The sequence below is a fragment of the Eptatretus burgeri genome, chromosome 9 (genome assembly GCF_056783735.1).
Source record: "Eptatretus burgeri isolate ZD-2024b chromosome 9, Ebu_testis_v1, whole genome shotgun sequence".
In the NCBI taxonomy this organism is placed as follows: domain Eukaryota; kingdom Metazoa; phylum Chordata; class Myxini; order Myxiniformes; family Myxinidae; genus Eptatretus; species Eptatretus burgeri.
Window position 1 is genome coordinate 85915308 of NC_140969.1, and position 11016 is coordinate 85926323.

The following is an 11016-nucleotide window of genomic DNA, read 5'->3' on the forward strand; positions in this document are numbered from 1 at the left end:
GCCATCCACCATACCCTTCGAGCGCGCGCTGAAATCCATGGCAATGAGCGTGTCCACCTCATAGGAATAAGGACCGCTTGACCGTTCTGGGAGGTTGGTCAGTGTTAATGGCCTGGCTCCCACGAATTTAAGTCATGGGATTCCAACCCCAGCACCCCAATGACAACTGCTGACAGTAGCGGGATTCGAACCCTGCCACCTCCACGACAATATATATTTATATATATATATATGTATATGTATATATTGTTACGGGCCGGGGGGGGGGGCGCAAGTCGAGTCGGCCCGACCGATCGCCCGGAATATAGATCGCCGCCCGGATAAGTCCGAGTGACGGGTCCTTGTACAAGAACCGAAATACGCCAATGGGCAGATCACGTGGGGTAGGGTCGATTGCCAATCTTCAATGTACCTAAATACCCACGTGATCAACTACCGGGTATTTCCACCCTCGACAGAACTCGTACGGAACAAACCGCCGAGGCGAGCCTGTCCCGTGCGCGATTCCGAGCGGCTTAATCGCCGAGAACCGTCGGTCCAAATGTCCCCCTGTTACAACGGCGAACCAACTGCTTTCTAACTGCCAACACACGAAATGCTCAGTCAATGAAAGAATCGACGCGACAAGCTGAAGACATTTAACAATTGGGATATTTATTAATAATAATGGGGAACTAAGGAAGCACGTAAGAGCAGAACTATACCGACTTTACGAAATGCGATGCAAACATTTACAGCACACAAAGCACTTAACAGTTTCCTACTTATTAGACGGGCCCACGGACACACATACGCGCGCGCACACACACACACACACACACACACACACACACACACACACACACACACACACACACACACACACACACACACACACACCCAAGAAATGGTGGCAGAGGCCTTTAATAACGAGCTCCAGCTCGGAGGACAGGTGAGCTGAAACCCAGAACCTATCTCGAACCTCTCCACCTCGTGTGGTCTTCAAGTTGTTCGGACCCGGGCTCCAGCGAGAGCGAGCTGGATCCAATCGCCGTGAGCCGCGATCCTTCCCGAGCTCCCGCGAATCCTCCCGCACTTCTCAACACGTGCTGGTGAGATGAGGCGCCGATCCTTCCCGTCAATGCGTCGCTTCACCGAGGAACCACCACAAAGAAGAGGTCGATGAGTCGCACCAAGCCGGGAACCAAAATGGAGAACAAAGAGCTCCACAAACCAAGAAGAAGCCACCACTCGCAGCTCGAGCCAAGCGACCAGCTCAACTCTCTTTCAAACAAAGTAGCTGGAAGCAAAAAGCTCTCCCGAGCCAAGCAGAAGCCGAAGTTCACTGAACCACCAAAGCAAAAAGCATCCTCCTGAGTCAGGCCGCAGCCGAAGCTCACTGAGCCAGCCGAAGCAAAAAGCTTCCGAAGGCCTCAACCCCAACCCAAGCCAAACAGGACCCGAAGATCTGCTGAACGACTACCCTCAACTCCCTTCTCCAACTCAGCCCACGAACAAAGAAAGGATCTCTTCCTTATCCTCTTCCGCCCTTCCCCCGCTCTCAGCGTGACTCATGACTCATGCCCTCGTGCTCCATCCCCCGCTCAACCACGGGTGGGAGGGAGTTGTTGACATCATGAATCACGGGACGGCAGGGTTCTTCTTCCTCTTCGCAGAAGATGGGGAGGGATGTCTCCGTTGTTCGTTCCCAAACTATTAAATCGATCCGCAGCGCATCTCATCGATTTCTGAACATTTAAACAATGAAAGGTGAGCTATCTCGGGAACAAGCACTTATCGACATAGCTGACTAAAGGAACCTGTATGTTGTGTGCAATCGAATTCCAAAGTCGTAACAATATATATATATATATATATATATATATATATATATATATATATATATATATATATATATATATATATATATATATATATTATAGACCCACCCACATCAATCACCTGTGAATGGAGGGAAGAGCCAATCAGCTCTCACCTAATCGACTATGCCCAGATTGCTGGGATTATCTCAATGATTGACCCCTCCCATGCTCCTCGTGCCAAAGTAGCTGCAGAAAGCTTGCGTAAGTCTGCTTGGGTTGCTTTATGCAGCTACTTTGGCGACAGAAGCATGGGAGGTGTCAATCATGTATGTATATGTTATATGTGTATATATATATATATATATATATATATATATATATATATATATATATATATATATATATATATATATATATATATATACATACACAATCGCGCTGCATCACTGGAATTGGTAATCGCTTGCCAAGGCAGTTGTTCCGTTGGAGTGCTTTGTTGAGTGCTTAAGCCACTTGCCGAGCATCCTCCAATTGAGAGCTGTGCAGTTCGTGTCCTGATCGGGATGTACAGTAAACAGTTACTACAAGGTAGATGTACGTATGCAGCACACACGGACGTAGTACGCATGCGTAGATTTGGATCTGTACGGACTCTCCGCGGGTGCGTGGACATGCCATGCTTGTTGCGGGTGTCATGGTATCAAAGTTTCATCCCGTATCTTATGGAGGTTTTTTCAGGTTTTCCTTTGTCCTCGCGCCTGTTTTGAAAGCATTGGTTGGTGGATTTGCTTTACAAAGGTTATCTGGTTTCTCTTTGTGAGTTTCAAAGCAAAATATATTTGATAACACCCGATTTCTGAGCCGTCTGCCATATAAATCTATTGTTGCGGGCCGGGGACCGGTGGTGAGAACGACCGCTAGGTGGGGGAAGTTACGTCGCCTCCCACCAGGCTCCCGGAATTGTAGGCTGTCACTCACGGATAATTCCGTGAGGCGTCGGGTCGCTTAACCGATCGTGGATGCCAATACCTCCACCGCGTAGCGTAGGGTCTTTTTGGCTAGAACCAATTTACCTAATTAACCACGCGGTGTCGTCTACTGGGGAACTACGCCCTCGGTACGTCTTGCCTGAACCGGATCACTCTTCCAACTACCAACTACCTTTCCGGTTCGGATGCAGCCGAGCGGAACGACCAAGAACGTACTAGCGAGGATGAACAGATTATCGGGTGTAAAAACCCGGCTAAACTCAGATCCGAACCATGCTGGACCAATGAAGGAAAAGACGAAAACGAACTGGGAACATTTATCATTATAGTTTATTTACAATCAACTTACAAAAGGACTCAGAGCAAACTTATCGCAGGATATACAGGCAAGATTTACAATGATCAAACACTTAAACAGTTCTACTTAAAGACGGTGCTACACACTCAGACGCGCACTTAGACGAAAATAAACTCAGGTGTATTGCAAAGAACCCCTGCAGCCAGAGAGTGAGGTGAGCTGAGGTCGCAGTTCTTTTGGGTACCTGCACGTTGGAGGGAAGGGATGCTCCGTGGTGCGGCACCTGCCAGTGGTCGTGCAGCTCGGCCCACAGCCACACGCATGGAGACAGTGTCCGCGAAGGAGCCCGGGTGGAGCAGAGTGGAGTCCGAGACGGGGATCAGGGCCGCCGACAGGACCCACGAGAGACTCGGTCAAGATCGGGCGCCCTCAACCAGCGCAACAGATGGGCCACCGAGGCGAGAAGCGGGCAGACCCTCTGCGTCACGACCCTCCTTCTTTCTTTGGCAACCCGTGACTCCAACCGTCTCACTCCCAACCACTGTCTCGTTCCAACGCTGTTTCTCTCCAACCTCAGACTCCAGCTAACACAGCCGACCCACACAGAATTCTCTCTCTACCCTCTCAGGATGGTGCCGTAATTTATCTCCCAGCCAAGGACTCCACACTGAGGATCACTTCGTAATTTATAGATCTCTCTCAGCGGGGAGGGGCCTTGGTGAAGCCGACGCCACTCTCCGCCCTGACTGACAGGGCCTCCATGGGTCCGCCCTCTCTGGGCGGAATTTCGGCTATGCTGGAAGAAACACGCCCCCCCCCCTCCATGCGTGTCTGGACTCATCAAGAAGAAGCCACAACACAAAGATTTTGCCCCGGCCAATGGGCCTTCGGATACAGCAGGTGGACAGTGGATCGTGATGGGGGATGGGATATAAAGATTTATTACCCCAACTAAAAAAACATCGCAACGCACCCCTTCGATTCCCCACTAAACACGAGGAGGGAATCTGTCTACACATATACTTAATGGCATAACTAACTTTGGGTCAGCTGTATGTTTGAATGCATGCGCTTCCGAGAACCATAACAGTATTTTCTAAATTACTGAGCCAAATTTTTTTTGCCTCTAGATGTGTCCGAGCAGTGTTCGTCTCTGGACTGCTTGGCTCCAGACCTATCCGTGTGGTGTTTATGGCTGGACGAGAGTTTTTCTCTGGACGTATCTGGGTGGTGCTTGTCTCCGGACCGTATTTATGCCTGGATGGGAGTTTTCTCCGGATGTGTCTGAGCAGTGTTTGTCTCTGGACAGCTTGGCTCCAGACGCATTTGGGTGGCGTTTATGTCCAGACGGGAGTTTGTCTCTGGATGTATCTGGGCGGTGTTTGTCTCTGGACGGCTTGACTCCAATCGTGTCCGGGTGGTGTTTATGTCTGGATGGGAGTTTGTCTCTGTACATATCCGAGTGGTGCTTGTCTCCAGATGTGTCTGGTCGCTGTTTATCTCTGGACAGGAGTTTGTCTCAGGACGTGTCCAGATGGATGTTTGTCTCTGGATGGACTTGTCCGAGCAGTGTTTGTCTCGGGACAGCTTGGGTCTGGACGCGTTCGGGCGTTGTTTATGTCTGGATGGGGGTTTGTCTCTGGACATGTCCGAGGAATGTTTGTCTCCGAATGTGTCCGGGCGGTGTTTCTGTCTGGATGGGAGTTCGTCTCTGAATGTGTCTAAGCGGTGTTTGTCTCTGGACAGCTTTGCTCCGGACACTTCCAGGCAGTGTTGTCTATGAATGTGTCCGGGCGGTGTTTATGTCCAGATGGTTGTTTGTCTCCGGGTGGTATTTGCTTGTTGTTGATATTGTTGTGGGCCGGGGGTCGGTGGCAAGAACGACCACAAGGTGGGGGAGGTTTGCGTCGTCTCCCACCAAACTCCCTGGAATTGTAGGCTGTCACTCAGATAACTCCGCGAGCCGGCGGGTTGTTTAACCGACCGTGGTCGCCAATATTTCAATCGCGTAGCGTTGGGTCTATTCGTCTATAATCAATTTACCTAATTAACTACGCGATTTCGACTACCGGGGAAACCACGCCCTCGGCACATTTTGCTCGAACCAGGTCACTCTACCGACTGCGGTAGAGTTCCAACTACCGACTACCAACTCCGGTTCGGGTGCAGCCGAGCGGAAACTGCCAAAGCCGTGCCGTCTGGAATGAATGGATTATCGGGTATAAAAACCCGGCTAAACTCAGATCCGAACCATTCTGGACCAATGCAAGAAGGGACGGAAACGAACTGGGGGCATTTCTAACAAGTTTTATTTACAGGAAATGAAGACGCAAAGCAAGACTTAACGCGAATATGCAAGAAGTATTTACAATGATCCAAAAACACGTATTCAGTTCTACTTAAAGGCGGGCCCACACGCAGACACACACACAAAATGAAAAGAAACCCAGAGTTCTTTATTGGACACTCACAGCTGAGGAGAGAGACAAGCTGGGTCAGAGTTCGGTGGTGTACCTGACCGTCGGAGGAAGGGCATGCTCCATGATGCGGCACCTGACAATGGTCACTGGTTTGGTCACCAGTCGCACGTGTGGGACTCGAGGTTCATGGTGGAGCTTGGGTGGTGAATGGCCGGGGTCCACGGAGGAGGATCGGGGTCGCTCTTCCCTTCCTCGTAAAGGGCCAGCAGAGGCAGGTTCGCCGCCTCAACGCCCACCAAAAACTCTTCAAAATAACTTTTAAAAGACTCTCCAAGACCCCAAAAAGACTCACCAAGACCTCAAAAAGACCACCCACCTCAGAGAGTGCTCGGGAATTTATGGACCCCCCCCTCAGCGGGGAGGGGCCTTGGTGAACACACCTCACTGTCCGCCTCTGATTGGACAGCTCCTATGGCCCACCTTTCCGGAGCTGGGCCTTGGCCCCTGCCGGGAAACCCCAGGCACTCCTCCACGCGGGGCCACACTCGACGAGTAACAGTATCGATGCTGCAACGGCCCCTGCCGGGAAACCCCAGCCAGTCTTCCACGCGGGTTCATACTTGACGAGTAACAGTATCGATGTTGTACAGGCCGTCGTGCAAGAGTTACAACGTTTGCGGAAGGAACGTTGGTGGAAGCGGCAAGGAACGGCTGCAAGACCCTGCCTTGGCAAGTCAGAGTGCTTGTAGACAGCAGGTGGGTAGTGGATCATGATGGGGGAATGGAATGGTTGTTGGTTGTTCATTGGAGGGTTTGTTGGATGTAAAGATTTAATAACCTAACTAAAAAGAAATCTCAACGCACGCCTTTGATTCTCCCACTAGACAAAAGGAAAGGGATCTGATGACACACATACTTAACGACATAACTGACTTTTGGGACATCTGTATGTTGAATGCAAATGGTTTTCAGATCCGTAACAATATGATATTACAGTTGAATTATTGATAAGATACAATCATTGATTTGTGAAAAAGATATTGCTGTTGATTTGTTGAAAATATATTACAGTTAAATTGTGATACCCACAGTGTTAGTCAGCCGACAACGGCATGGGAATGCCAGTATTACACCCCCACTCCCCACTCCATTCCCCTTTTATTTGGAAGGGAATCATCCACAGATGTGTTTCAGGCTCACTTTTCTGTCATCTCTTTGGCGTGCATTCCCCTCAGGAGTTGAATTGGCAAGGTGGGGTAGGGTGAGAGGTGTTCGAGTGATGATCTCTCCAGCACACTTGCCAGCTCAACTCATGGAGGGAATCCACTCTGCACTCACAATGGCAAGAAAAAGGAGGTAAATCCAGCTGCATTCGTGAGAAAATCGATTCCCAAAGTGAACATATCTCCAAAACAAACTCGTTTGGGCATTGAAGTGGCCACTCAGGGTGAATGTACAATATCAAGTATGACAGTCAGCTTGAATCTCTCCAACCACGTTGCTGTGTAGTCTTAACACTCGAAAGCGTAGATTCCCCGAAATACGAGTTGTTTTGAGGTTGGACTTGAACCTCAATGGCCAATAAATAGAGTGATTAAACGGTAAAGCTGTCCTTGATGGTGTACAAATAAAATCTGTGAGTTGGTTCGGCCTTTAGCACTTAAACCAGAATACACCTGACCATCAGGTACACAAGAATGGACGTTCCAAAGTAGAGAGGGTTGAGTTGGGGTGGGGTGGGGTCTCACCCATTTTAAAAACCTTTCGATTGAAAAGAAAATCCTGCATCAAGGGGAGCTGTGTTGACTGTAAAAGGCTGTTCAAACACCTTTGTTGAGGTTGTTTCACGAATATGCAATTGAAAGATGGTTTTGTCGATCAGAGGATCACATTGTAACCTCGGTTTGCGTGAATAATTGAAAACTTTAAAAAGAATGAAATGAATGCCATTTTGGCTCGAGCTCGAGCGTTTGAGTGATTAATGGTCCTCACCATCCACTTACAAATGAGCGTACTTATCGAAGCTTCTCCACGGGTACGAACCTGATTACCAAAGACGCCAATAGCACAGGCGGTGGAGACCTCTGTGGGGCCGAACCACACGGCGGCAATTAACGAGGGCATGCTCAGGATGAACACCTGAGCAATGCCGCACAGGGTCTGCCCGAGCACCGCGACCCAGAAAAGGTCGGGTCGAACCCCCAGGGCTTTGATCCAGGCTCCCAGACAGTTGAGGACGTTGGCGACGAGCGCCATAAATCGAAGACCCCGATGTGAGAGGATCCAAGTGACGGGCACGATCAGAAGCAAGTAGGTGATCATGTAGGTCATCGCCAACCAGTCGATGTCCGACGACGAGACGCTGTAGAAACGCGTGAACACGTCGTTCAGGATTGAAAACTCGATCCACTGGAAGGAGCTGCTCATGGAATGGAGGCAGAAAAGGGCCAGGATTCCCCAACGTCGCTTGTACACGCGGGTTTCGCTGACGACATCCGCGGGCTCCAGGTTGAAGCCGGTGATTCGGTTTTCACGAACCTGGGGCTCATCCATACCGTGCGGTGTTCCGTGAGGTGGTCCAGGTCCAGCACCGGTCACATTCAAACGGAACAGTTTTTTTTCTTAAATCGACACACAGCACCGATACGTATACATAACTTTGTATTCCTTGTGTAACGATGACGAGACGTAGACTTTGCCCAAGTGAAGGTGATGCGACCGGTGTGCATTCAATACGCCCACTAAATGCTTCTTCCTCTTCTAGGTAGTTCCTTCATGGCTCATGGTGGCGGTGGCACACCCCACGAAGCATGTGGTTTCAATTTTATGTTCAGCTTGGTAAGCAATGATTACAATGATTGTTAGTGCCACATATCGCCGAGTAATCGTTAATGAATCTTGTGGATAAACCTTTGTTTTAACGTCCTACATTCAATTTAGAAGCAGCTAAAGGGGTGGAAGAACCTCCAGTTGAAGTGCACATGATATTTGCCAAGTTTTAATTAATCATGTTTCTCTTTTAAAGACATTTTGCTGTGTGTTAAGTGTACTTGTGATTCTTTGTCGCTTGAGGATGATGGAGTTGAGAAAAAACTGTTTCAGCCATGACGATGTCCTTCAGTCCATCGTTCCTTCCATCAATCAATCAGTCAGTTAGTGGGTCCGTTAACATTATTCCCTACTCTTCGGAGGCAGCGAAACAGATCATTTTGAAATTCTGGCATGAGGATTCATGACGTTTATGCGCAAAAAATAATGGAACCCCTTTAAAAAAAAAAAAAAATTTCCATCCAGGTGGTGAGATAATTAGCTAATTAACTCAATACAATGAGTTTGTTTGTCAATCACATATCTATGTTTGTTTGTCAATCACATATCACTAGATTCCATCATCTCACAAGATGTTTTGTTTAATTTAAACCTCTTAATTACCCTCACCAGAGGATAGGGTATTGCAACCGTAACACCGTTTAGGACCCCTAACAACCTTAAGGCCCTTTTGACCTCTATGGACTTTGAGACTGTTTTTTTTGCATACCAAGTCAAGGCTGATGAAAGAGCTAATACATAGAAACATATAACAAGGCAGGGGATGAGGGTGGGGGAGAGGGAAGCACAAGATAGTGGGGGAATGGAGACAATGGAAGATGTGTGGAAGGGAGAGGGGGCGGGGTACACGGGGTAAACAAGATGGTACTACAGGGACTTTCAGGAAGGAAAATGGGAAATATGAAGGATGTGAGATTGGGGTGGATAAACAGGGGTAGTAAAAGGTCAAGAGTTTGGATAAAGGAATATATGAGTTGGTGGTGAACAGCTGTTTTGAAGACCAGTAGGGAACAATGAGATTAAAAGAGTGTGGAAGGTGGTTTCACAGGCAGGAAAAGAGTGGAATAAACGAGTCATGGTGAGCAGTGGTTCTGTATTTATTAGTTTCACCAGAAGGGGTTTTTTGGTGGACCTTGAGCACCCTGAGGAAATATAGGAGGGATAGATCACAGACAGAGCAAAGGGGGGGGGGTCAAAGCCGGAGAGGACATGGTATAAGACAGAAAGACCACTGACCTGCCTGCCGTGAGAGAGTGAAACCAAAGACTCAGCTTCATAACGGGAGATTCAATGATCCTAAAAGCCTTGGTTTCCAGTGTGAAGTCGAGCTTGGTGTGAGGCACGAGCCCAAGTGGGGAGCATACTCCATCAGACTGTGGATGAAAGCTTTGTAAATGGTTTGAAGCTCAGTTGTGCCAAGGAAGGACTTTGCATGATGTAGGATGCCCAATCGGCGACTGACTTTGGAGGCCAGCTTAGAGATGTGGCTTTCCCAAGAAAGATTGTGGCAGATAGTGAGACCCAAAAGCTTGAATGAAAGGACTTCTTTGTGAGATTTGTTGTGATGTGAGAGATGAGGTTGTGAGATTTGTCATGATTGAAAGACATGTTCCAAGTGTTTGACCAGTTTGTGATTTTATCCAGATCTGCAGAGAGTGAAGAGGCTGCTGCCTGTCGATCAAAGGGATGACAGATGGTACGGCAGATGGTGAAGTCATCAGCAAAGAGAGGAAGAGGATTTTCCAGTCAGAGAGATCATTGATGAAAACCAGAAAAAGAACAGGGCCCATAACACTGACTTGAGGAACTCCAGCCTGGACAGGAAGGGGGAATGAGAGAATTCCATTAAGGGCCACGCGTTGACTGTGGCAGGAAAGGAAGTCCGTGAGCCATGAGTAGAGATTGCCTTGGATACTATAAGAAGAGAGTTTGGTGAGCAGGGCAGGGGTGCCAGACCATATCAAAAGCTTGCGCGATTTCTAGGGAGATGGCTCTCATTTCATGTTTGGCATTTAGGATCTGCATCCATTGTTGGGAAAATAGAAGCAATATTTCCAGGGTAGAGTGACTGGGTATAAATCCAAATTGATGATCGGAAATCAAGCCATTGGAGAAGAGGAAGGATTTGATGTCAGAAGCGATGATGGACTCCATGACCTTGCTGATGATTGGGAGAAAGCTGATTGGTCTATAGTTGCAGGGATTTGTTTTTGCACCTTTTTTATGCAGAGCGGTAATGTTTGCTGATTTCCGAGCAGATGGCAGATGACCTTGAGCAAATGAGAGGGTGAGTAGAACAGAGAGCTGTTGGAGTTGTTGTCCAACATTGTTGGATTGTGCAGGGTAAGTTTTAAATGATTAAAAAAAAAAATACCACCCAGCAGGTGGTATTTTATTCTGGATGTTCTGATTAATTTTTTCCTGAAAAGGTTTTTTTATATACAAAGTCTAGGTTCACAGAAGAGCAGAAAGGTAGCGTGACAGAAAGAAGAAAGGTGACACATGGTGGGATACTGCATCACATTACCCAGCGAGGGAATGAAAGAAAGGAAGAAGCAGGAGAGGGAACATAATAAACGATGTGATAAAGATGGCTTGTCTGGAGGATGGTTATTGGAAGTGGAAAAGAGGAAGGGTGGAGATAAAGGATGACATGTGATGGTTGTGCTCTGTGACGA

The 11016-nt window shown here is 48.1% G+C and overlaps 1 protein-coding gene across 2 annotated transcripts in view; it reads right to left on the reverse strand.

The window, feature by feature from the left end:
- LOC147020527 (choline/ethanolamine transporter flvcr2a-like) overlaps window positions 1-8197 on the reverse strand; it is a 121434-nt gene extending 113237 nt beyond the window's left edge. For both annotated transcript variants that reach the window (XM_085895945.1, XM_085895944.1), the window contains exon 1: window positions 7553-8197. In XM_085895945.1, coding sequence (XP_085752071.1) covers window positions 7553-8062 — 510 coding nt within the window. In that variant the 5' untranslated portion in view covers window positions 8063-8197. The remainder of the gene's footprint in view (window positions 1-7552) is intronic.
- Window positions 8198-11016: the final 2819 nt, after the last annotated feature.